Raw genomic sequence first — 27945 nt, 5'->3', positions numbered from 1 at the left:
CACAATCTCCATAATCACAATATATTATTTTTCACAAGGCTATAGAAGATCTTGCAGGGAAGACAGCATGAAAAAGTACAAACTAAACTTCTGAGTCTGTAAAATGTATGTCCTTCATTTAAAATAAAATTTAAAAAAAAAAAAAAAAACATCTCAGTATCTTTCACATGGAACTCTTTTTTTGGGTCCTCTCCAACATTCTGCTCCTCCACTGGCTCACACCAGGAAAAAGGAATGTGATTGTCGTTTCATTTTTTTTGTTTGTTTATGTCTTGACTGTATTTCTCACTCATTCTCAGCATTTGTCTCTCTCACAAAAGAACCTGCACGTCGAAACGATCTTTCAAGTGCAAGAAGAATGAACCTCAGCACATGGGCAAATGGCCCATTCCCATGCAGTCAGCGTACTGGTGCCAGTTTTTTTCATGTTTGGCTCTTAGACACTCCAGTCCTAGTGCAAAGTAGTACCAGACCATCTCAGTGTTCAAGCTTCCATTTGTTTGACTGCCATGCTTCGGATGTTGTCCTCCAGGATAAATACTCATTTTTAAATACAAAATGTACAGCGTCATGTGAGACTGTTGAGGAAAATTACCGCGATGCTTGGAAATTTCAAAAGGTGCTTAAGCACAGTAGCGCATAACCAGCCTTGTGCAAACTCTTCAGAGAAGTAGCGTCGCAAGGTGATCGATGGAAGTCTGAGCGAGAGAGAACAAGACAAGGATTGGCGAGAGAGTGGGCTGTGGACAGAGGCCTCCGCACAAGGAGGGAGGTAGGTGAGTCAAGTTGCAATTACCCGCAGTCTCTGGCGGGGGCGGCTACACAGACGACTCCTCTGGGTTGGCGTCTGGCAGCACACTCCTCTGCTGCAGGGTCCTACGCAGCTCCTCCTTGAAGGGGCTGGAGTAGTCATTCCCAACCCCACCTCCAGCATGCCCCCCACCACCACTCCCGACGCCCCTCTCCTCCCCGGCCGTGCTCAGATTGAGGCGGATGTAGCCGTTGCTGCCCGAACCACGGATGTTGGTCAAGCTGAGGCGGCTCGGGGAGTGGATTGGCTGGCCAGGGATGGTGCTGGGTGAGGCTGAGCTGCCGCTGGGGCACAGGGCGTGGCCTGGAACAATCTTCAGGGAGCCATCAGAATAGTAGTAATTGGCTCCTGTTTCCCAGAATCGGTCCTCATCGCTGGACATCTTACTGGGTACAAAGGTGGGAGGCTCCTTTGGCAAGGTGATGGGGTACACCAAGGTGCTCTCCAAGGGCTTCATTTCTGCCCCCTTGCCCAATGCCAGCTTTAGGCGGCGGCGCAGGTATAGAGAGACACCCATCAGCAGGAGGCAAGCAGCCCCCAGGGTGATCACCAGGACCCAGAAGAGGCCCATGTTCCCATCAGGGGCATGAGTCTTCATCAACACGGGGGCGCTGGCCACCACCATCACTTGGTAGCGCTCTGTCTGGAAGCGGACACCCTGCTCCTCCGAGTAACATGTGTAGCGACCGGCCTGCGCAGCGCCAGCTCCTGGGATAACTAGAGCGCGCAGAGCTCTGTCGAAACGGGCCCCTGTACTCCCCTCTGGACCCAGGACCAGCTCTCGGTCATTTAGAAGCCATGATGGTTGAGCCAGGTTGGACACCAGTTGGCAAGGCAAAACCAAGTCGGATCCCACCACCACTGTCATGTTCCGCAGTGGGGAGTGTTCTGAACAGAAAAGGCAGAGTATTCATTAATTCATCAGCACAACTATTTTTTTTTTTCAAGTTTGCATGCATTTATAACACAAAAAGTATATTGACTTCATGTTTACTGCATTAAAGTCTTTATTTGAGCTCTATACACTGTGCTCCATACCACAGTGACTCACCAGGGCTTGGGATGGGCACAGGAAACTTGCCCCAGTTGAACCTGTCCAGCATGAGGTCTTGAGTGAGTGTAGAAGTGGACCTACAAAGAAGCAGGAGGAGGAACTGTTACTGTGCCTGAGGCCCAGGTCATTTGTAGACCACTCTAGATATACAGCATGAGCCTTTAGGAACTGCTGGTTCTGGAATGCAGTTGTGGGTGAGGGGACAGGGGTGCAGCTCACCCGCGGTGTAGGTCGACGCGGACACAGGCCCGGCCTTCGCTGTCCCACGCGCAGTAGGGGTCGCGGGACAGAAGGCAGTCTGGGTTGGACTGATAGCGGCTGCAGTTGGCCAGTGGTAGCTGGAGAACCTCGGTGCGAGAGCCAGCGTACAGGAACTTCTGCAAAGAAGGCGAGTAACCGTGATGAGGGATGTGGTCAGCAGCATTCAGACACCTCAGTCTTCGGAAGGAGGGCTTGCCTTGGAGTGGGATATAGTGAGGCTGTCCACAGGCTGCTGCGTGTCAAAAAGCTGGAGCTCCTCGATTACATGGGCCTCCGAGCCCAGGATGACCACTCTCTGCAGCCATCCGTTCGCTGTGCAAGAGCAGAGAGGACAGCAGACAGCGCCAAAGGTTAGCACAAAGTTTGTGCAAGCTCCAGATTATTAATGAACACCTGCTTTATTGTGGAAACAATTTTCTAGATAATTAGTAAGTGTGCAGTCAGTGTTCTTACTGCTAAATAAAGTTCTGAAGTCCTTGTGGACACTGTTACAGAAACACACGTTGTTGCCTTGATGTTCGACATTGACACAGTGAAACCAGTAAGACCGGCTAGCTTTGTCCAGTGGGAACGAGGGAGCAGAACGAGCAGAGACCCACGAGTGCTTAAGAAGATAATGCCACAGACAAAGAGAGCCAGCTTCCAGCCCAGCTCATTTTGGCAATCCCATAACTTTTGAGAAGCCATCAAAAAATAATAATGTGGTCTCCCTCATCAGTGCCTTCCCTGCAGTTACTGGCTAATTAAACTGACAAAAGAGGCAATGCCTGGTGCTCCCTTGAGGGCCCGTGGGGTCTAAACCGTCAGAAAGAGTCAACGCTTCCATGCAACTCACTGCACAAATTACTACAATGTCACCCAATAACCTGTCACTAATTAGTATAAAGGAAAAGCACTGAAAAAAGCTATTTAACCTAAAATGATTTAAAACAAACACAGGCACTGGTACCCAAAGCAGGACAAAAATACAAATATAACACTGATTTATATATGCTAAGGAGGACCCACAAGAAAGATGTCCAACACAAACGATAAGACCTGAACCAAGCAGCTAAAAATGAAATCAGTACTACTAATAGTATCATAGTTATTTAGGTCACCATCACAAGCAAGGTTATTAAATTAGGTACACTGATGTAATCATGTTCATGAAAGAGAATATTTATAATATTATAATATTATAATAAAACATGTCTACATAACGATTACATAAATGACCATTACTACGCCATGTGGAAATTTCTCTATGCCAGTGGGAACAAAGAAGCTTGATATCTTCTGTTAATATAAATAATTCATCACAAGTGACCTTCAATTATAATACAGCATACATTTGTCATATTTTAAATGTAATAAGAAGGGGTGTGTATCATAGAAATACTCCATGTGTTTCACAAATGTTTTCATATTTGGTGAGGCACTACTATTTCTACAGTACCGCACCCACGTGGCCTGGTGGGACTGCTGGGGGCAGAAGGTGCAGGTCCACATGGAGCGCTGGAGAAGTACTGTAGTGTGTGGGTGTGTTGCCTGAGAAGCAGAGGTGTGTGCTGCTAGTGCGAATGCTACCTCCAGGCACTAAAGATGGTGAGGTAAGAGGGTCATGATACCTGTGCCAATGAAGAGCACACTGTAGGCCCTCTGGTCGAGTGCGCTGACACGGTCAACCGCCAGTTGGGTGAAGTTGACACCTTTTTTGAGCAGCAGAGGGCGAGCTTGTGCCTGCTCGTCCATCAGCGGGTGCTTCTTTGCGAAGTTCAACGTGGCATCGGGCAGCTGCAGTGAACTGTTATAACCATTCTCCTTGTGCCAGCGGGTGATACACTGATAGACAGATGTGCACACACCCACGTACCCACACAACCACGCACAAAGGGAGAAACAAGGTGGGCTGGTGTTAGTCATGGCCATTCAGCAGATGCACGCCCTGCCTGTGGGTATTAAGCCCCCTGCTGCCCAACACCCCCCGCACCATGCCTAACTTACCGCTCCTGGGCGGGGACTTGGCACAGTGCCCACATAGCGTCCCCACCGCTGGGAGGGGTCCCTGTACTCTTTATAAGGCCCGTCAAACACGTTCTTCACCTCGTCAATCTGGTACCGGCACACCGCTGACACGTCCACGTCTCCCCTGTTGGAAAGACGGATAAAGAGCAGGTCAGTCATATGCCGCTCCTTGTGGGTACAAGAAGGAGAGGTGGGGGCCGCCGTCAATATCCCGCTTACCACTGGGCGTGGAAGATGCCGTAGAAAGCAGTGGTCCTCCAATCAGCTTCGGGCAGCGTGAAGACGGCCCGCAGGTTGTTGAAGCTCACATGGCGCTCTGGGAGGGAGCAGACGAGCCGGGCCTTCTGGAACGTGGTCCATTTCTTCTGGAGGGTCCTTGTTCCACCGAGATCCCCCTGACAGGACAGGTGTGTGGTCATCAAGTTACACTGGCTGGGTGTGTTCTTGAGCCTGTCTTGTCAACATTTCAATGACTGCGCATGTGAGACGATACATTATATTTGCACACTTTCCTCTGTACAGAAATCTATTACAATTTCTGTGTTTTTCCTAAAAATGCACTTTCCTGCGAACAAAAAAAATAGTTTTTATTTTAAGATTGCTTCTTTGAGAATTATAAGCAGCTACGTTTTCCCAATTTCTTTTTGGAATCAGCTGGACGCGATGCATTACATTAAAATGAGAGCGAAACTGAGAATAGCGTATGTAAGCGCATGTGCTCTCACCTTGCAAACACGTGCCACTCGGGCCACAATGAGCTCGCTGTCACAATCCAGTTCCAGCGCCCGCTCGCTGAAGAAGAAGTAGATCTTGTCATCATCCCCTTCTGGACTCCCGCTGCTCTCCCTCACAAGGGCTGAGCCCACAAAGTCAGGCTCTGTGAGGGACACAAAGGAGGCTGTGAGAGACCAAGGTGGGCAGGGACAGCACCGCACTGCCTCCCCAGCTCTGAAACGCCCCCTGTGCGCCCACCCTCTCTCGCCCCCTCACCATTGAGCCAAGCAGTCAGGTACTCGCTCTTCATGCTGTAGTGCTGCTGTCCCAGGTTGCGCAGGATCACCGGCTCCGTACCCAGAAAGTTATTGAGCGTAGCCGAGTACAGCTCCTTGTCTGAGGGACAGAGAGAAGGTGAGAAAAGGGTGCTCTGTATGTCGCCTCTCCTCCCTTCTACGCACGAAAGCAAAACAGCGAACACAGCAGCCAGATACAGATGCAGAAATAGACAAACGCTTACCAACAATCAACCCTGTGTGGCCCTTGGCCGGGTCGTAGGGGCACTTCCCCTTTCCATCTTCCAGGGCTGCGCTGTTCAGAGTGAAGAGCTCTGCATTCTGGGAGATGAAGACAGACAGTGAGCTCAGCTGCGGAGCATCCTGGGCTGTGGAACATTGGTGGTGCGTGAGGTGGAGTCCGAAGCCAACACTCACTATATAGGTACACTTGGGCTGGAAAGCGTAGGTGCCGCAGGTGTACAGGTGCGTGTGGTTGTAGCTCTGCAGGAAGCGGATGTAGTTGAAGCACTCGGTCTGTGAAGGACAAAGGCTTTGAGGAAAGCTGCAGCCGTCCCCAGAGGAAGCGCAATGTGGCTCGCGCAACCTCCAAGGTGCGCAATTATACAGATTCGCTGCCACAAACACACATGTACGGTACCTGGTTGTTCTTGCCCTTTGAAACACATTCCTTCTTCTTTTCTGAGGGAGCTTGCCACTCAATCTGATGGGGGAGGGGACAGACAGTCAGAGGAGCCACCTATGTATTATGCATACAACGTTCCCATAAGAGTGTACCCAGAAATAGAAGAAAAATGGAACTTTTTCCCCTCCGATTCGCAAGATGTAACTTCATCTATTTCCAGAAACGAAAAAACAGTGAAGGAGAGCTTTGCCACAGGATGTAGTGTTGTATAGACAGGTGTCGTGCTCCCCTGCCGAATGCTGGTACCTGTGGTTTGAGCTGCTTGCTGATGTTGCTCGGGTCCAGGGCGAAGAGTGCTTCTCTGGCTCCCACGTACAGAACCCTCTCGTGCTCAGCCAGGGTCAGCATGGTGTAGTTCCACACCCCCACGGCCCGGAACCTGGCCACGCTGTCATACATTTCTGACACACACCAGACAGAGACAAAGGCTACTTAAACACTGGTCCCCATTGTCCACTCTCTGGCACAACATTTACACTGATTTATTTAGCTGACAATTTTCTCCAATGCAACTTACAAGTACACACACACACACACACACCCACACCCACACACACATTTTCAGAACCGCTTGTCCCATACGGGGTCGCGGGGAGCCGGAGCCAACCCGGTAACACCCGTAAGGCCAGAGGGGGAGGTCGGTGCATAAAGTTGAAAGCAACAAACTAGGTTTACTAAGAATAACATGTCTATAACTATGTCTCTCTTTCTTCTAATGTAATGCACAGATTGTACATCTCAGAGAAAATACATCGCTTTGGAGAAAAGCATCTGCTAAATGAATAAATGTAAATGTAAAGGCAACATGGCAATAATAAACTCGGACAAGTATTTACCCTTTTATACAGCTGAACACTTTTTTTTTTTTAAACTGTATCAGACTAGGGTAAGTATTTAAGCACGTGCTCAAAGGAACTAGAGAAGGAGGTGGGATTTGAACCTGGATCCTTACAGAGTTAGGGGCGGCAGCCCTAAGAACTACTCTATTTTGCTGCCCCACTAACAGGGGAACATTCCCTGCCGGCTCAGTACACAGAATACATAATTTATATTGCTGTACTTCACTGATCTTCTGTGTTCATTATTTAATGTGTGACTTAGACTGCAGTTTTCCTGAGCAAAACAACTAACGCAGTACATTTAAGAGAAAGGATAAGGGATTAAAGAGGCTGGGCAAAGAAGTGACTCAAAGAGAAACGTCTGTGGTGGGAAAAACGGAGAGGCTAGAAAGAGAGAAGAAGGAAAAGGCAGAGAATGAAAGGAATAAATGCAGTAGGAAACGAAGAGTACGCTGTACACCGTAGCGTGCGTCGAGCCGTACTGCGTGTCAGACTAATGAGAGCGAATGGTCGCAGCTGGAGGACAGTTGAAGTTTTGTTCACAGGACTAGCAACGCTGTTTGATCAGGACAAGTCAATGATGACCACTATCAATTTTGCATGGTCACAGGTTCCCAGCAGTACCCAACTTCCCACATGCTGCTTTCGTGCCGCTGCACCGTTAGTCTTTGCTCAAGTCTTCCATTGTGGATACCAACTGTTTGCATTATTTTTGGTGCAATGTTAGACACCCATCTCCAGCTATGTTATAAACCTGGGCGAAGCCAGCTGTTGCGCTTGCTGCTTTTACTCGTCAACAGGATACACCAAACAAGCTTTTTATTTAACAAGCTAGATGGTTGTTATGCCCAGCAATGACTGTGATTTGTTAATCTATCATTCCATCAACGGTTTTACTTTGCTGTACACTGTCAAGTTTTACACTCCGTGCGATAGAGATGCAAGGTAGGGTTTAAATGACGTAAAATGCAGGGGAAAGGTACTGGAGAAAGCTAGGCAGCCCAAGGAATCAGACATTGCCAAGGTTTGCCCATAACATAAACACTGCTGGTTTTTTCAGTGTGTGCTTCAAAGATAAAGAGACAATGAGTGGGTGGAAGACACAAACAGTGTAGAAACCCAGAAAGGGGAACGTTTTCTGCACTCATTTTGTCAGAATTATTTTGTTTATTTATTTATTTATTTTTTTTTTTTTTTAAGTTTTCTGGGGAACCAGTGGTGGGAACAAAAGATTTGAACAAAAAGATTTTTCCCCCCATGACTTCTAGGTGCCATTCTCGAATTATACACTATTTAAAAAGATGAAGATTAACGCTTGCATGTGTTAACAGTTTTGAATATGCAGAGGAAAGAAGGCCCTCGGGGAGGAGGACGCACATCTGTTCGCTTCCACTCTGCCAGATGAGTCAGACAAACAGGCACACGCTACACTCTCCCCATCAGCCCCATTGGGCACCTGCCCACAAACAGAGCGTTTCTCTGGAACCGGGGATAAAAAGCCCGCGTACCAGCATTTGTGGCATGAGCACGGCATTTTGAAACTGGCGTTAAGATGTGGTTGTAAATTTGAGACAAAGAGACAGATACACCATCCATATCCACATGGAGGCAGCAGTGAGATCACTTTACCCCCTTTGTCTCTCCAATCACGCTCTTCATTCTGTCCAGAAAATGCGGAGGTAAAACTATACAGAGACCTGCTGAAACAGAACACTGAAATATGATATAATGATGAAAGGGATTAGAAACAGTATAGGAAAAAAAGAGGAAAATCCTAAAAAGAAATCTGATGACAGGCAGAGCTGAACAAAACCAGGAGAACAAAGGGAGGAATTCAGTGACATTTTATTCACTCAGCCGCTGCTCCCATAGCCAGCGAGTGGCCGGGCCCTGTGGCAAAGGCTGCGGCACAATAGGAAAAAAAAAAAAAAAATCAGCTGGGCTGCACCTCCTTTTAACTGCATTGATCAAAAACGGACGAGTTCCCTGCCCCGATACGTTTCAGGAATCGGCTAAAATCTCTGAAAAAGTTCCTCCCGGAAACCTCGAGGGCTGCAGAAAACCGGGGTCACGGCTCTCAAAATAAGTGGGCAGCAGGGCGAGCAGATCGTGTTTTTAGCTGCTCTGATGTCCCAGCCTGGGTACAATTTGGGCCATTTTACTGCACCGTTCTGAGACGTTCAACTATAAATACAGCTGGGCTCTCCTTATAGCTCACAGCCACGGTGGAGCTCACACACGGCACTGTAATTAAACAGCTATTTTAAGCCCTTTGAAGCAGCAATAGAGCAAGCGAGACACAAAATCTAGCAGATTTGGGTAACACTCCTTCACATACACACACACACACATTCCAGATCATACATACACACACTGTACAATGTCACTCACTCCCAAACACAAACCCCATCCATGCATCCACCCACAGACAGGCACAGAGAAGACACGAATACAGAGAGATAAAGATGAACAAAAACTGACACTGCTGCATTTGGGACAACTTTAAAGCGTATCAGTGAGAAGACATCAGTCAGTGCTGAAAGGCTGAGACAGTTCTAGAATAGGCGAGGTACAGACAGACAGATGAATAGACACGGTGGGAGCTGGAGGGGGTGTGTGAGAAAGAGATGAAATGGCAAAGGAGGTACAGAGAGGAAAAGGTTAAAAACAGAACCAACAATGGATGGCTAATAAACTAGGCTTGCTGTGAGAGAATGGTACTGAGACAGCAACTGCAAGACAACAGGCATGGACAGAGACATAATAAAATGAGTCAGAGACGCTTCCCAGTTCAAACACAATGAAAAAGAAAAATCGATTTATTGCATGAATGATTTCTTCACAGAAATGTAAGGGGCAGAGTAGGGTCTCTTCTGGCTCCTGGGCTCAAATGGCAGGTGTGGCAGCTTTTGAAATGCAAAAAGAGTTTCTGATTAAAACCCAGCTGTGTAAATACTTTTTAGGCCTGAAGGGTCTAGAGATCAGCCATCTAGGTAAGGGAATCACCCAGGAAATAGGTCCAAATAAAACAAGATGATGTGGAGAGCATGGGTTTGCAGGGGTACCCAAAACACTTGCTTATTTCCACGGACGTGTCATGTCCTCCTGGCCCCGCCCCCAGCGGCCACGCCCTTTCCTGCCAACCAGTCATTATGGTAATGATGGGGTACAGAGCCGCTAGGCCTCTGTTTCCATCCTTCCCTCCTTATTAAGTTTGCTGTGTGCTCTCTCGGGCTCATGTTACTCTCCCCTTTTCAATCTAGGCCTCGCTGTCCTTCCAAGTCCTCCTTCGACTGTTTCTCTCATCCACTGCCCTGCTCTCCAGATCAAAGCACAAATGTGTACTTAAGGAAACATTTTTGTTTAGTCCAAAACAAAATAAAAGTTTTCTCCCCCCCAATTCTCTCTGTCCTTTGCAGAGCAACCACGGCCCCGAAGAGCTCCTAAGGCCTGGAACCGTGTTTTTGGCTGTTGACAGTGAGGAGGTGGTGTGGAGGGGCAAGAAAGAGGGAGGTCCTGCTACATTTTAACCCTTCATGATGAGTTAGTGAAGCTCACCTAAAAGCCTTTCACTTTTTCCCCTCCAAAGAAAGCATTTGGAAAAAGAACTGCATACTCACTGAGGCTATTTGTCATAACTTTTTGCAGACAGTGAGCAAAAGAAAGAACAGCACAGAGAGGAGGAAATGGTGAGTGAAAAAGACAGAGAGAAGGAAGTAGTTAAACATGTTTTTGTTTCGCCCCTTCACAGCCCAAATTACTTTAAGCCACACATAATTATAGAGGCGGAGCCTGCGCAGGGGGCTTTTGGGGGAGTAAATATTATCTACACTCCCATCTCCCCCACCCCCAATGGACCAAAAGCACTAAATCCCTCAGACTGCAAGTCTAAGCATTATACACACAGTGCAGTCTTTTTCTTTCTCACACACACTGTAGCACAGACACACACACACTCACACGCATCCACGGCTATGGCTTATACGGCTGATGAACACATTTGGAATAGTGAGCGGAACACGGAAGTAAGGACTGCATACAGGACGGTCTCTCCTTGTTCTTTCGCCTCTTCCACTTCTCCATCTTCACTCTGGATCTGTTCCCTGCCCTTCTAAGGCAGTTGGTGTCCTGCTTCTCACACACTGCTATTCACAACAAGAGAACGGTACATAATGCGTGTGCGCGCATCTGCAAGAGTTAATGTCCGTGTGTGTGTGTAAAATGTAGTGTGTGAGATGCACTCATTGGTCACGAGTGTGCAGTCAGTGTCTGTGCTTGACTGTATGTTTCCGCTGCGGTAGGAGTAACAGATCTGGAGCGTATGTTTTTCCCGTCCACCACTGACTGCGTGTCAGTATATTTTTTCCCTTTCCATTTCCCTGCCCTTCACCATCGTAGAGTGAGGGCGGGACAGAACCGAGGCAAGTGGGGAGAGTGAGAGAGCGAGAGAGGGGAAAACAAAGCTATGGAGTAAAACTAAATTCGCATAAAGGAAATGCAATCTCTGAAAACAGAAAAGACCTTTAAAATAATGGAATAAATAAAAATGGATAAGAAAGGGAACAATTCCATCACGAAAAGAAAATTAAGGAAAAAAAGGAGAAAGAATAAAGGAACAGGCGGCACCATTTTCGTTGATAAGGACCAGGTCCCAGTGAGACCAGTAAAAGACTGAAAAGTTGCCGAAGGCATGGTGACCCACCACTATGGAGGACAGTCTTGCGTGGGATTGGGTTCCAGTTCAAACACATGACCTTCTCCCAGCCAATCAGGAGCAGCAGCAGCAAGACCCTGGTGTCTGCCATTGGTCCAAACTCTACCCAGTAAGACTTCAGATGATTACAGAAGAAGATGCAGGCGAGACAGATGCTGGGTCCACCCCTGGGACCCGGGTTCACTGGCAATCTGGAAAAAGGGAAGAAAAATGACCCTTTGAATATGGACAGTTTTTACAAACACAGCCTGCTCAAGAAACACCAAGACATAACAAAAAATGGGCAATAGGAAGCTACCCTTTCATACAGTAGCTTTCCCCATCATTTCCCACCAAAATTAATCATGCTGAAAAACACACACACACACACACACACTCAGAAAAACAGTTAATTCACAATATGGTTGGTCGACCACTGACAATCTGCTTCAGGTTTACAGTGAATTGTTACAGATAACTGAGCATATGCCCAATTAAAAAAGATTGGCCATGTGTTTCATGACACTTACAAAGCTGTTTTATCAGATCCCTGAGAAAAAAAAAAAAAACTCTTAACTGGCATATTTCCATATATCCAAACATAAATCATGGTTTCAAAACCACCAATGTCATTGAATCCAGTCCAAGTAACTGTTACCCATTCCACTCTAATTAACTAGAATTTGTAACTAGTACTAACTCTAGCCTCACTAACATGCCACCATGCAGAGGCCTCGGCAACATGAGCATACACATTATGCAGTGTATGTAGATCACAGTCTGAAGAAGAACAGTGCCAGGCAGTGTATAATGCGCTCTCTGGATGACAGCAGGTAAGAACCACTCGCTCAGCTGTCACACGGTCATCTGCTGTCCACGTACACACACGCGCTCCTGCTGTGAGCATCACCATCAGCTGCTAGAGTTCAAACCAGGAAGGCAGCTCGTGTCACTGAAAAATATCAGTCTTTGTCTTAAAGCCCCAAAATTCTCCTCATGGTGGAGAACAGAGCTTTCCTTGAACTATGCCAAGTTAACCCCTTCAAGGAACCTCCTCTACCCCTTCCGTGTGTTCACTGAACAGGCTAGAGTACAGTATGTGGTCTGCTGTGGTTGTGACAATTCATACTAAGACAGAGAAGCTCGGTCCAGCGCTGGTTTCTGGACTGAAATGGTTCTACACAATCTTAAAAACGCACTGGGTTGAACAAGATTCCGATTCATTTTTGCATTTAACGGCTAAGACGTGTATTCTTGTATGTATACATTCTTCCGTATTTTTTCCTCCTCAGAACTTTTCCAAAATGTTCCTTTCCTTCTGTGCTATTTTATCTAGTTTGTTTATAACATTTTGGTTCAGCATTTTTGTTTATTAAAATATTTAAACATCTCTTACTAAAAAGAGATAAAAGGAGCATGTGCATAATTTTTCTAATAAATATATTGATGAAGGATACACATGCATAAAAAACAAACTTAAGCCATTTTTATGTTTCATGGCAACTTGAAAACACATGAAGATGGTTAATGTTTGGTTAATGTTTTATATGCTCAAGAGCGTTTTAAAATACTGTGGAAGTACTCTTGTCTTACTGCTCTTGGTCTTTGTATTTCTGCAACAGTCTTTTTTCAAAAACCAAGGAAAATTCACTTAAATTAATTGAATGGCACTGGGACATGCACTCTAAATGTATTTATGAGGCGCGAATGTCCATCCTGACTTTGCATTACCTTTTTCCTCGTTGCCCACATCAACAAAGCCGTATTTTGCAGCGGTGCAGCTAAAAGCCTACTCATTGCTCATCTGAGACAGCGTCTGAGACAGAGAGTATTCACATCAGCCAGTTCTGTTTGTAAAAAGGAGGAGAGCTCTGGAGCCTAGCATCACTGCAATTTTGTCAAAATGAGTTGGCTTTCATACAGGGGTCTGATGACTCACAGCTGGCACTCCGCTTTATTGGATCAATCGAGTGCCTCTGGCAAACACACAAAAAACGGCCTGCTTGGAAACACCATACGAGTCCGGAGCTACCCGAACCTGCGCACCTGGAGCAGACCGGACCTTATCTGAGGCAAACAGAATGCCCTCCGCCGCAAAATAGGAACCGCTTCTCCCTTTTAGTGGAACAAGTAGGTGGACACTGTCAACAGCAAAGATTACGAGTGGAGAGAAGACAGACAACGAAAGCACACAAAACAGACCGGTGTGATATTTCTGGGTTCCTTGCGTGCACTTTAACACAAGTCGTGAAGGTGCATGATAATGAACACACACACACACACTTCTTCAACATGGCAGATCTTAAATACATGGTGATTCGAAACTGCATCCTGTTTTAACAGTACTCCCGTGAAAGGTCAGAGATAGAGTACCGACCGGCCCAATTTTCTGTGCTTCTTTTCTTGCCTCTCTGCACTCCCACGTTGTCTGCCTGCTGCCTTCCACCTCGGCCTCTTTCTTCCTCCCTCCTCCAGTCAAGGCCCATTTGTTGACGCACCCGTTTGAAGGGCGCGCAGTACCCTTCCTGCTTCTGATCTCCTAACCTTTCAAAGGTCACAGGTGTCTGGCCAAAGGGAAGTCGAATGCGGGCAGTGACAGGCTGACTCTTTAGTCACCTCCCTCAGAACGAACGAACGAACACACACACACACACACACACACCAGTAACAGAAATGGGGGATGGGAAAGCGATCTAATCAAATTATGCTCTTTTGAAATCAATACTAACAGAATGTTCCCACCTGGTCAATGCAGCACTGGTTTCCAGGTTTCCTGTCCAGCACAAACACATGACCGAGCTCCAGGAACACACTGGTCCAACTCAAAGCGGACCCACCTATCCATCACATCCGACCCTGGACTGACGGCTGGGGGGGTACGGTGGCAGCTGTGCCCCTTAGAGACCTGGCCTCTAATCACAGGAGCGCAGCCCTGTCTGGTCCAAGAGACAGCCCTGCAGGAAGAGGGGGTGCTACCCCACCCCACCCCCGACCATGTGTCTCTCATCCCAGCTTTCATGGCTGGATGAAAGGGTGGGGGCCCAGCTAACCTTCCACAGCTGATGTTTTGAGGCAGCGGCAGGGCCACTGGTGCTCGCGTGATGTGTTCCGCAGCACTGTCACCAGCTGGGTTATTCCGTGTGTGTGTGTGTGTGTGTGTGTGTTGGCAGGCTGTGCTGTTTGTGGAACAATCAGCATCGGGGTGATAGTCAAATGGAGTTTAATCAGCTGCAGGCTGCTATGGAAAAAACACCTGAGAGAAGAAAGGCAGACGCTAGAACGAAGCTAACCAGCCTTCCATCCCCCAGCGGGCCCACATGCTGCCCCAGTCCCAGGGAGCAGACCGACCATGGCCCCGCTCGCTCACGTGGAGACACATCGGTGCCATCAAGGCCGCAACTGTTGTTCATCAGCCCCAAGGCAGCAATTCCTTACACCTGAAAGAGATCCAACTCCGGTGTGACAAGAACTCATCTACATGTTCATATTTATTTCACAAGCAGTGTGTGCATTTCTGTGTGCCTCTTTCTGACCCAGGATGTAGCAGGGGGCTCTGCTGGTGCTTTCATACTGCCACTCCCATAGTGCTCACTGCTGCCACATCCACATCACAGGCAGCAACACGTTACACCCGTGCGCATGTGCTGCATGGGGTGACCTGTGTGTATGTTTGCATTCATCTTATTTTTCAAATACTGAACAGTGATCTGATGGAAGAAAAGATGCTCGCCCACTAGTCTCCTTGGAGGGGGCGCTAATGGCCCTAAACCCCCTCCTACACACCTCGGCCTTCTTGCTGCTGCTCAGGCAGTCCAGTGCGAGGTGACTGGGGCCATACGAAGGTAATGAGACGAAGGTTCCTTCTCCCTGCCCCCAGTGCCCACACTCCCCCAGAGGAAGGAGCAGCGAGCAGCGCGGTGAAGTCACGGCTTCTCCCCTCGCCCTGCTGACAATTCACATTACGCATTCTCATCTAATCCTGTTGGATTACACCTGTGCTTTCCCGCACCTTCCCCCACTTTTCCAGCACTCCCACGACATTACTTTTACAAGATGTAAACCACCCTTCCTTCCCTTTAAAATATGCTCCGATCAATACAGCTGAAAGACTACTGTGGGAAGTCTGTGCCAGATAACAAGAATGAGATTATCTGGCGACTGCCTTGGAGCTGCGGGTCAGATTACCCTTCGGCACCACGGACAGGTGTGACCACGGGGCAGCCAAGTGGGGGCCGCTGTTCCACATTGCCAGCCAGCAAAAGGAAAAACTGGCCCGTGTCACGCACCCCTTCCCCCCCACCTCCCCCCTCTAACCCTCCTCATTTCCGACTCCTCTCCTCCAAATCTCCCTTATCTCTCCTCTCCCTTCCTGGTCTCTCCTCTTTCTGCCCCATGCTCATTTCCTTTCCATGCACCCCTCCCCCAACCCCTTCTTAGCGTCCAGACAACACGGAGCTATTTATGACCAGCACCCACTATTCTTGTGTTAAGTACAGTCTTGTCCCCCAATGCAAACCCTAACACACACACACACACACACACACACACACACACACACACACACAGGTACAGACACACAATTGGTCACGTTTTTTTTTTTGCCTCAGGCTCCTCCTCCCCAGCTGTGTTCCAATACTTTTGTCTTTGTATTCAGGAGGTGCTGAGGATACAAATTATTTGGTTTGTTTGCCTGTCCCTGTCATCTACAGCAATCTACAAGATCAGGAACCTATTGAAACATCTTGTATCCCTGCAATTAAAGCACACGGAAATAGCACAGCGGCCCTGAATCCATAATTGTCTGCTCAGTAACTATGCACTCTGATCACAACTTTCCTTACAACCTTCTCTAATAACAACACGTGCTGAGAAAAATAATAATGGACTCATCACCTCTCCAGTTTGGCTTGCAAAACCAATTATTATGATGTATTGTTTCTGTTCCGATGATGTGCAAAATCTCTACAAGATCGCTCCCACTCTTTCCTCTCCCCTCCGATACCCGTCCTTCCATCTCTTTCTCTCGCTCTTCTTTTCATTCCACCTATTCTCCGCCCTCATTTCCTCCTTCCAGAAAATGCCCCCTTTCTTAGGGGAAGCCTCTCGCTCTCGCCTGTGAAATGGCTCTCTTTTTTGCTTTAAGACTTCCTTCGGGAGTCGGACTCAATGAGCCCAAATGAAGGTCACATTCAGCTGTTCGGGGGTGGGGCCCTCGTGGCAGAGGGCTTTTTGGAGGAGGTGCTGGCAGAGAGGGCGATCTGCTTTCAATCAGATTAATATCCTGCTCAAAAGACAGATCACACACACGTGTGCGTGCACACTCTTGACACTCACGAAGAAAAAAGGAGCAAAGGCCCGATTTCCTGTGACAAGCGCTCTCTCTCTCGACCGGCCTCAGTGCTCACTGACACTCCAGTCTCAGGAAAGGAAGGGTTTCATGTGCCCATTGCTGTCCTGATGCAACTGCAAAATAGATCCCTTCGTGTCAGATACTGCCAAGTCCAAATTGTAACTGCAAGACAACGTATACATTTATTCATTTTGCACATACTTTTCTCCAAAGGGACATAAAATATCATTAACGACTTTTTTGCTGACGCGTTTAGTCAAGGTGACTTTCAATTCTACGTACACAGCATTGAACTCGCTACGATCATTCATCCATTTATACAGCAGAGCAACGCAACACACACCCACCCACACACACACACACAGGGCAATATAAGAGGCAGCAGTGCACCTGAAACGCATCTTCGGTCAGCGGGATGAAACTGGAACACTCGGGGGAAAGCCACACGAGCAGAGGGAGAACAAACAAACTCCACACGGGCTGAACGGTGTTTAAACCTGTATCCAATCGAAGAGCCCAAGAAAACATGAAGCTTAGTGGAAACAGGAGAACCAGTAGGTCACACACCAATGAACTTATTCTAAAGATCCAGGCCCAGTGGTACTAAACAATCGGGGAAGAGCTTGCGCTGCTCTGGAAGTACGTTGAAGCATTCATCAGGTATCCCACCTGTGTGCGCACCGTCGATCCCCCGTCCAAACACACCGCAGCTGTGTTGAGAACGTACTGTGTGTGGTGAATCTAATGTATTTTTAAGTGAGCAAAAACATGAGCTACAGCTTTACTACATCGACACACATGCACACACTCCCTTACAGCCACAGCACATGTGCTATTGCGCTCAGGGAGGATTTTCCTAAACAAACAGCACATCCAAGACCCCCCCGCCACCGCCGCTGCCGCCCCTACCCTACCCTCTCCTCTCCTCTCTCCCCTCCTGCTCCCCTTCCTCCTCTGAAGAAATGCCACCCCCACTCTGAGTACACACACCAGTGGCGAACGGAGAAGGAGGGGGATGTTAAAGGAGAAGGATGTAAAAACCACCTGAGTTCCTCCAATTTTCATGACCTTGCTTTTCTCGCATGCGGTAGCAAAAAAAAAAAAAAAAGACATTAAGCGTGAGTTAACCTTAGTGTGCCCTGTGTTTAAGCAAGATGGAATTTATACACTTTCATTACCACTGACGTACAACCTGTCAGTCTTACAACAATGGCAAAAGTTGGAAAGAACATTAAACTTCTACTTGGCCTACTTTGATTCATCGTTTTTTTTCTACTAAGAGTATACCCTTACTTTGAGTCAAATCCACATTATAATTCAATACTAAGTTCTGAATTCTTTTAAAATCATCACTTAAGGACTTAGAGAAACCAGGTTCAAATCCCACTCCTACTGTGGCACTTTTGATCAAGTTAATTTCATCAAATTTCTCCTGTAAAAACTACCCTGCTCAACACATGAGTAAAACCACTGTATATTGGAAGTTGCTTTGGAGAAGTGTTAGAAAATTGGAAAAATAGAACTGAATGTGCTGTTTCAGTGGATGTTATATTTACCTCACTGAGGGTTTTGCTTTGTCGAGACCGTCAATGTCACAGGAAATTCCCGCAGTGGCTTTGCAGTGGAAGAAACACAGCGTCCATGTGCTTTGCAGAGCACACGACACAGCGGGTAGTTAATGAAACACCTGATGTGGAAGTAAAAAGACCACTTACAAAGATGCAGTTTTCATAAAAACAGGTGTACATTTCCAGAGGCTGTTCATGTGCTGTGTATGAGGGCTCGGTGTACTGTCATGCAGCACAGCTAATCGAACACATTCCATTTATAGTCAGAACAAGAACAACAACAACAACAACAACAAAAAATGAAATACCTTCTGGAGTGTAAAACAGGCCATGTCACTCTTACACATCACTGTACTGCAGGTATCAGTCCGAATTTCTGAAAAACCCAGGATGAAGAACCTTAGAGTAAACTGAGGGTGTCGGTTGACAACAGGGTCTTCTATGCATGGGAACCCTCCACTGAAGGCACAATAATCAATCACACCAAACACTGTTGCAGCCTCTCTAAGGTCAAATTTAAAAAGGAAAAAAAAAAAAATCCAATAATCCTTTCAGGTCAACAAAAGATTCTGGTTACCATGGCGAAGAGGTGGGATGTGACTATAAAGGTCTTTTGTTGTGACTTCTAACCTCTCTCGCACCTGGGTGTTTACAACTATCTGCGGGAACAGACAAGTCATGTTTATTGAACACAGATGGACCCCAGGCTGCACGCTCCAAAAGCACCCTGGCAGTTTGTGACCATCATCCTCCCTGAAGAGCACACAAAACAAGCTTTCGGTGTCCCTGGTGGTGCGGACACAGAAACCCCATATGTGCCATTGCTTTTATTGCCACCAATAATGATTCATGTGCAAAGTCATAGCATTTCATTAAATGACACTGGCCAGACCCGGGTACAAGTGCTCACGGCTGTTGATGTTATTCCTGCGCCGATATGGAGGAGACAGAAGCACGAAATATTCAGCACCTGGTGTCAGTGCTGGCATGTGTACAAAACCCCACCGCTGGGCCAGCCTAACTGCTTCACAATGCTCCGGTCTTCTGAGAGCACGGTGGGCAGGTTTGCGTGTGTGTGTGTGTGTGTGTGTGTGTGTGTGTGTGTGTGTGTGTGTGTATACACATGCCTGCTTATGTTTCTCTTTTCCTGTATCTCGAGGGGACATTTTTGAAAACCACGTCCTCACAATGAAAGTACGCCGGATGTGCAGATATCGCGACGAAACAAAATGCCTTTCCAACGTTTCAGCTTTATAAACCCAAAGTGCAAACGCTATTTGTTACTTTCATATATTTTTGACTGTCACTGAAGCGAAGTTAGAAATCATTTACAGTCAGTTGAATTCAATGTAAAACCCTTACTAAAACAAACAAGTATATATCTGTGCAAGTCTCTCTGTGTGTTTATGTGTGAATAAATTGGAAGATATTATGCTAATGCAGGTGCTTCTGCATTAGCCTCTTCATAACATACCCTGAGGCTGCATGACATTAATCTGTACTCTTCCTGTGATTAAAAAAAATATACAACAGTAAACCCAAACAGATGCATAAAAACACCCCAATATTAACACCTTGCCTTCTCCAGTACTCCAGTCTAAGGAGGAGAAAAGTTACTCTCGCCCTCCTGTGCCATCATTCCTGGAAAGCTCGAAGAAACAGGGTCCAACATGATGAATTCCAAAAGGACCAATATATACCCTGAAAAAAAGTAGTACTTTCTGGCTGGAAGGATTACAAGGACTGTCCTTCGCATGGTATAGACGTTTACAGCAAGATGAAAATTTAGTGTAAATCCGACATGTTCAAGGTCAATACTCGTTTCATCCTCTCTACAATTGCTGAGTAGACTATTGTCCTAGACAGGAAGAATCAGATATTCTCCGGTTCCCTTTTCCTCTTCACCAGGGAAATAATGTTCTACCACATACATATCTGACACACATACTGCCTCTTTATGCACGCAGCACTGGATGTGTGCAGTCCAGTGAGTCATTTGTAGCATGATGCGAACCAGGTATAAATCTTTTAACAACACATGCATGTGAGTGCATGGACACACACGGACACACACAGACACACACAAACCATCACACACACAAGGACATAAAGACACTTGAATAAAGGTGATCTCATGTGTTTATACAGTCTTGGTCACAGTAGGACAAACCTCTGGACAATTGACATGCTGACATAATCCCATACTGTTCTCTCCTAGATAATTAAGTAATATGCTATTTTTCCAGATTTGAGCCCTTAAAGCAGTCTCTCAGGATATTATCACACAGATTACTAGCTCAACAGCAAGGTGGCAAGGGATATGTTCTCATTATTCGTTACGAAGACTGCAGAGCGCTCACACGTGTGTGTGCGCGCATGCCCGCCCGCACTCGAAGGACCTCGATGAAGTCATTTATATTAATAATGCCAATAACAACAACAACCCCTGTATTACACAGATGCCTGAGTGCTGTACTGGATGAGGTGGTTATTCCTTAGTGTTTGACCAGGCAGAACAAGCAGGGGATCCCTCCTGGGCACAGCCTGTTGAGCATGTGGGCTCACAGAAGTATAGGAAGAGGTGAGCATCAACAGGTGTCATGGGTGGGCCTGTCTGATCATCACAGCAACAAACAGGCCAAGTGACGGACGATCACAAAATCTGAAAGGTATCAGGGTGCGCAATTCACAGGCACAGAGACTGCTCAGCCTACCACACTGGGCACCTAACGGCAATGAAATTACCATCTATGAGTGCCCCATTACACTCCCCAAATAAGTCCCATTACATTTTTCCGGCCCTGGTTTGGGTAATGTGGCGTGGACTGGCTTTATGGGACCCACCGAGGAACTTCAGAGGGTGTGATAGGATCTGAAGGGCTGTTAATGAGGAGGTATGATACAAGCCAAAGATGAGACCTGAATGTAATGGGCCTGCGAGTGGCAACGTTTGGAAATGTGGCGTTTCCAGTAGTTTCAACATTAGCTCCAACACGTGGAGAGCAACTTAATTCATTTATACAAGTCCAGAAAACATGGTACAGTAATGGAATTAGAGACGTTGCGAAATGTAATTCCAGCTATTAAATTCTATTCCATTAAATTGGCAAATAGATCAATGATGGAATTAAGGAATACAGCAGTGAAAATTGGATCCTGAAATGAACGGTTTCCTACCAACTTAATAAAAGACAATGAGAAGGGCTGGTGGGCAAGGCTTGCATGTGAGGTGAATATAAAAACTACATTCGGTGGCTTCAAATTAACATATATTTTGATATTACAGGCTGGGATCCCTGTTCATTAGTGAATTCAGAAATTCATTAATGAACAGGGCTTAATGGCTGGAAGGATGGTTTAGGACCACTGCTTGAGGAGCCAAAAGCTGAAAGGAGGACCTGGACAGCTGAGCACAGGGTGGGGGGGAAGGGGAGGTCCACCTGAAGAGTCTACTAAGCAAATGAGCAGAGAGGGAGAGGCCAAGTGCGTGCACTCTCACCATGCTGTAAATCTGTGAATCCATCTCCAGTGGCAGCCAGGTGGGCCATTGGAGGAGGGCACCGGTCCACTGATCATCTCCACCACCCTGAAGAGACCGCGCTGTTCACAGCAAGCCAGCTGGCTTGGGCTACACAGCTGCAGGGGAGCGTCACCCCAGGTCAATCACGGAAAGCCTAGGGAGAATGGGGTGTGATTGTAGTGGGGGGGTACATCCTACTTCCCACCCTCAGCGTAACTCAATCAGTAACTTCACTTCTCAGACTGTTGAATTTAAACAAAAACAAACAGCAAAAAAATAAATAAATAAAAAGAAATTGTAAAAAAAAAAAAAAAAAAAAGATCCGTCAATAGTGCCGTATTGGCAGCTGGACTGCAGTCACGAAGCGAATGTTGAGCGCTGCGCTACCCTGGAGTGTAAAACCCTCCCAGAACAGTGCAGTACTTTGCAGCACAGGCATGCATTCCAAACAATGCCAGAACACAATAAAATCCAGCACAGGACACGCACGCAGTGTCGAGTCGACAGGAAGACCATAAAAGCAACAGCGGCATACTCAGGCTGAAATATAACAGTTTGGAGAGGTTCAGCATAACACAAAAAGCACAGTCTAATGTAGGTAACCGGAGGCAGCTGATAGTGTAGTGCTTTGGACCCTACGGTTGCTGGTTCAAATCGCACCTACTGCTGCAGTACCCTAGAGCACGGTACTTACCCTAAATTGCTACAGTGAAATTACCCAGCTGTATAAATGGGTAAACAACTGTAAGTTTCTTTGGAGAAAAGCATCAGCTAAATTAATAAATGTAAATGCAACTGGCCCACACTAGCATATAGCGCACCGCTGAGTAAAATAAACACGTGGCGCACAACAGCTCAGATCCACTCTTCTGCATGATGTGGCATACTTTGCACATGAACAGATGCAAACATCTATACAACTAGTTTAATGAAGAAAATCAATTGACTAACAGAAGAAGCTTCCAGGAAGGTGAAAATGAATATGACCCTGAGGGTTTCACTCCAAGAAACATAAATCACAGCACTTAAAAAGAGGGCACAAAAAAGCTGGAAGATTGCGAATTTTAAAAGGGAGCCAAGTGAATTTATTAGCATTACAGAACACACCCCCCCCCCCCCCCCCCCCTTTGTATAGTGAGGATGGAGAGAGGAAGAGGGGTAGAGGGAAAGAGATGAAAGCAATTGGATGTATCCGTCTGGATCTCTACCTCTCCCCTTATCCGTCTTATTCCATTATTTCCCAGACCTTTTAAAGAGATGCTTTATTGATTTTTTTGATGCATAAAAAGCACAAGGTTTAAAAGCTTAGGAGGGGGCAAAGACAAAGGAGTTCACTCCCAGCAACCACACTATCTCTCCTGCACTGGGCAGGTCTGCACGTTTTTTTAAAAAAATAATAATAACAAAAAAAACACCCATAATAGAGTTTGCTTCTCTCAAGCTGTTTAAACAAAAAAGACCGCTTAATAGGCGCAAAAAATAAGCTCCTAGATAAACTGTTCCATATGTGGTGGGAGAGGGTCAGAGGGAGAGGTGAAAGAGAGCGAGAGAGCAGAGGAATGGATAGCGAACACGCTGCTGTCGGAAAAAGAGAGCTAGTGGGATATCAGGGGACAGACAGAAAGAAGGAGAGGGTGGAGATTGATGGTGTAATTGTAGACCGCTGCTTCAGCTTTATCTCTGCCTCTCAGGTTGAGATTTAGGTGTGCAGTCTCTTACTCTCTTTTCCCAACTCCCCCACAGCCCGCCACCTCCCGCCGCCTCTGTCTGCTGCTTGCTTTCTCATACAGACAGGGTGCAGTGGGCTGGAAGGCACCAGCAGGGGGTCCACCAAGTGCAGCCAACCAAGGTCAGGGGTCAGCCACTGCAGGCAGCGGGGACATGGGGTAAATGCAGAAGTGTTCTGATGCAGTTCGCCTGGCGCTCCTGACAATCCCGCCATTGTACTGGGGTCAGGAGTTTGCGCAGCTGGGATCACTGGGCCAGGCACCATGGCCGTCAGCATGGGGTTTCGGTTCTCAGCAGTCTTGGGCTCCTCCCAGAAAAAGGATTGGTTCGGTTGGTCCTGGTAGAAGTGGATCCAGCCTGAGTGGAACACGCAGGGATGTGGCATCAGCCCTGTACCCCTCCGTCCCAGCTATGAGGGCATGTTTGTTTTGTTTTGTCCTCAGGGTTTTTTCCCTTTTTTTAAAAAAAAAAACTTTTCTTGTTTGCAGCACTTCCTGCTGCTAACAGTTCTGTCGTGTGGTCACACGGGAAGGCCCGCTGTATCAGAACAAAGCAAATGCCAAAAAAGGCACTAACACAAACAAACTGTGATCCCAAAATGGGAGAAAATGTGCTTGTCCCCCACTGTTCGCCTTTGCCAATGGCCTACAAACACGACGCACAGCGGAGCACCCACAGGCTGGGAGCACTCAGTTATGAATTATGCACAGCCAGCTCAGGAACACCGGAGGCATGGGGAGCCTGTGCGACCCAAGTCACTTGCACAGGAGAGGGTCATGCTTACAGCACAGACGGCCATAGTCTGTAATTTCCCCACAGGCTGTGTGTACACAACACTGGATCAGACACAAAGGATGAGAGATGATTCAATAGACCATGTGCGGCAGAAGCTGAAGGAGCATCTGGACAAGACACTTCAGAGACACTAAGATCTGTGATGCAAACACAGTTGGGCAACTGCATTCTAAAACACCCTCTCTTAATGTGGTTTCCAAGTTGACTGGTTTAGTTGCAACTGTCCAGCATTTACAATCTATGCCAGATTATGCTTATGTGTATGTGGTCATATCAAGTGTGCAGCAGGCAGTGAAAAAAAAAATCTACTGTAGGTTTAGAAATACATTAATGCTAGGGAGAGTGGGACCACCCTCTCTCTCTCACTCACTCACACACACACACAGAGCGCTTCAGAAATCACTAACAGCCTTCAGGGAGGACAGAGAGCAGCAGATGGTCAATACTGGTCAGCTGGTAAAAAAAAAAAAAAAATTGTTCATTGCGAATCCTGCCTTGCAGCTCAGTTTAAACAAGGCTGATGCTCCTCACACCTCTGCTTTTACTTCATTTCTGTTTATATTTCTCTTCCTCGCTCTCTTTAGCTGGGTGTCTTACAATGATGACAGTCATAAGACTGAAAATGGCCCACAGCAAATGCCGTCAGAAACATAACGAACGCAGCTCCTTCCCCCACAACCAAAGATCAGAATGCAGACCCCTCTGGACAGAAACGGTGCCGGGAAAGCCGTTACTCTCAGTCGGGGGTTGGGTCCAGGACTGGAGTTCTGCACAGGTACCACGCTTTACAGCTAAGCATTGATGTGTTCCCCCCAAGCTGCACCCATGTACTCTGAGAGAGGAAGATCAAAACCGTTGGCTTTTGCACAAGGCCAAAAATGTACCTGTGCTGCACTCCTACCAATGTCATTCTGTGAACCTAGACGTCCCTCCCCTACCTTGTCACCTCAAATGGCTGCGCCTAGTCCTCATCTCTCTTGCCTGGTTAACTGAACAGGACCATTAGTGCCACATGGAGACTTCAGCCCTGCTGGTGGGCCTACTGCAGAGATGATGGAGGGTCATTTTGCTCATTATCCATGAGGACTAGGAGAAGAAAAAAAACATTCAGAGGAAATGGACAGAAATGGAGCAGATAAGGGACAGAGGGAATGGAAATACAGGCAGAATGGTGGAGGTAAGGGAAGAAAACTGATGAGGATATATTTTGCCTTCAATCTCTGATCTGTGGGGAGGAATTTATGAGATAATCCCGGCCTGGGTTAGACCGTACCAATGCTAGGATAATACTACCCTGAAAAGCAATTTTCTGAGCCAAGAACAAAGGCTCAGCCCAGCTCATATTTCTGTTGTGCTTATTTATGTGGCTACACATATGGAAACAGGATCATACCACGTGGCAAGTAAGTCGTTCTGTACAAGGACTCTTTTCATATGGTCCTATCTTCACAATGAAATATAAATAGAATTAACAAAAAAAAAAAAAAAAAAAAAAAAAAAAAAAACTTAAGTACTGGTCTGATTTCTTGTTTAAAGAACGGCTTCCAGTACAACCCCAACTGCCGCTCATTTTAGGACTAGCAAAAGAACACAGATTCTCTTATACTCCAAGTGAAGGCTAAGGCATGATACACCTTGAAGAAAACAGCAGCATCATGACACTGAAATGATGACTTCACCTCATATCACACTTTTGCTTTTCACAATTGCACCTTGGCTGTATATAATTACCATATAATTCCCCATGTAACACCCGTTACTTAGCTCTGTTATTCAGTGCTAATGGCCCTGTGGAGCTCCACACGAGAAGCCCCTCTGTGTGTGAATCAGCATGCTGAAGCACTGCATAGCAGGGCAGGGAGGACCTCAGGATGAGCGCTATTGTGCCAACAACAATGCAGAGATCAGCCCAGCAGGAATCCAATCTGAGTCTCAATGTACAGTTTAACATCTGGGGGGAGAGGCGCTGAGGCTGAGCATGGTTCCAGTGACCCGCTACCCCAGCACACAAAATCACACAGAGGCAGCAACAGCAATGACCCATTCATGGACACAAGTGAACATCTTGAAAAAAAAGAAAACCTCCTATTGCATCAGTAAATAGTCTAGTGGAGACAGTTATGAACTGAAGGCACATGAGTGCGACAGAGCCGTTCTTCCTGAAACACATCGTTTGGACCCTAACCGTACAGTAAGGGGTTCATCAGGGTACAGTAAGGGGTTCATCAGGGTACAGTCACGGGTCCAGTCAAGGTCCCGCCACTGTACCCCCTCCTCCCCCCTCCCCCGTCCTCCCCGCGCCGGCGGCTCGCGCTGCCATTACTGTAATGAGGCAGCTGCTGCTAGCACTTATTTCATCAACGTTTGCAGGAGAAAGGAGGAGGAAAACAGGCCGTATCTGTTGTGAAAGTCACAGAATGAGGATTACTGTACTAACTTGTTGTTGTCTTAAGTTATGGCCTGAACTTCGCGACCAGCATCAAAATTTGATTCAAATGTTTGGGGAAAAAACAGCAACTGAAGTGAACGTGATGTTCCATTTTTGAAAACAAAGTGGACCACATTCTGATTCTCACTGAGAACCGGTTCACGAAAGTAGGAGGACAGCAAACGGAAATAAAATAATAATTCATTCGGCGACTGAACAACATCTCCATTAGTTTACCACAGTACGCCTGTGAAAACGCGACAACAAGAAGAAGAACAGAATCCGAAGTGTGAAGTGGAGTTATCGAATTCTGGCAGTTCCCAATAGCCCGGATAAAAAACTACAAATAAAAAGAAGTTTAATTTGCAATTTGCAGTAAAACGTTTGCCCGTGACCAGAGTCACAGTGCACAGTCATGGGATTAAACGTCATTTAACTGTATTTGACAGTAAAAGAACGTCCGTCACTTTCGAGTCTCCACACAACGCAACGGCCGCTGCAGTCGCATCGCATCGCGTCCCCGCTGCAGCGCACACACAGTCCGAACGGGCGTAAAACGCGAAATGCGTCTCATTTTGCGGATCTTTTTCAGTTTAGGACCTCACGGTCCGGCAACAGTTGGGACACAGCCCGGTTCCGCTGAAGTCGGCCGGACACACAGCCGTCACTCACGCGGTAACTCCACAACATCAGTCAGTGACCGTTACCGAAAGCCTGCGACGAGCTCGGAAACTCACCTTCCTCCGCAGTTCACTCGTTACGGCCCCTCGACAACCGGGATCCTCCGCGAACGCGACGGTTGCGAGCGCGAGACCCTGCGCGGAGCCCCGCGCGCGACTTCACGGCCCCGAAACTCGCAGCTCTCCCGTCTGCAGCCTCTCGCTCGTCTCTCTCGTCGTGCGGGAAATTACGGAGCCGCTACGCTACGCTGCGCCCCGACTCTCCTCCATTCACTCTCGCACTCGTTGTAATGTGAGACGCGGGCAGGAGCACTTGAAGTACACTTCCAAACAAAACACACACACCCACACGCTGACACACGCACGCACGCACTCCTTCTCTGCCACAGATGGGCTGTGCGGGACGATGCGTGGACAGCCCTATTCACGCGCGGACTGTCCGCGGCGCTGGAGAGCCTCTTCGGAAAGTCAGATCAGTGCGGGAAGCCCCACTCCTGCAGTGCGTGTGTCGCTGTA

General features: G+C 47.2%; 1 protein-coding gene across 2 annotated transcripts; it reads right to left on the bottom strand.

Annotated features, from left to right (window-relative positions):
• Positions 1-281: 281 nt before the first annotated feature.
• Positions 282-27945, bottom strand: sema4c (sema domain, immunoglobulin domain (Ig), transmembrane domain (TM) and short cytoplasmic domain, (semaphorin) 4C). Of its 2 annotated transcripts, none has more exons than XM_018762549.2 (15): positions 27487-27945; positions 11370-11572; positions 6075-6229; positions 5784-5846; positions 5561-5659; positions 5368-5464; positions 5124-5243; positions 4859-5010; positions 4353-4528; positions 4113-4257; positions 3737-3950; positions 2323-2438; positions 2085-2242; positions 1863-1942; positions 282-1699 (listed from the first exon to the last, which is right to left on the bottom strand). In XM_018762549.2, the coding sequence occupies exons 2-15, from the start codon at positions 11470-11472 to the stop codon at positions 819-821; spliced, it is 2559 nt and encodes an 852-aa protein (XP_018618065.2). In that variant the 5' UTR covers positions 11473-11572; positions 27487-27945; the 3' UTR covers positions 282-818. The 2 variants fall into 2 exon arrangements, with proteins under 2 accessions (XP_018618065.2, XP_018618066.2); XM_018762550.2 differs by lacking the exon at positions 27487-27945 and adding an exon at positions 18267-18448.

Source organism: Scleropages formosus, chromosome 12 (genome assembly GCF_900964775.1).
Source record: "Scleropages formosus chromosome 12, fSclFor1.1, whole genome shotgun sequence".
Classification (NCBI taxonomy): Eukaryota; Metazoa; Chordata; class Actinopteri; order Osteoglossiformes; family Osteoglossidae; genus Scleropages; species Scleropages formosus.
Note: the sequence above shows the minus strand (reverse complement) of the source record. Positions and strands in the feature narration are given on the sequence as shown.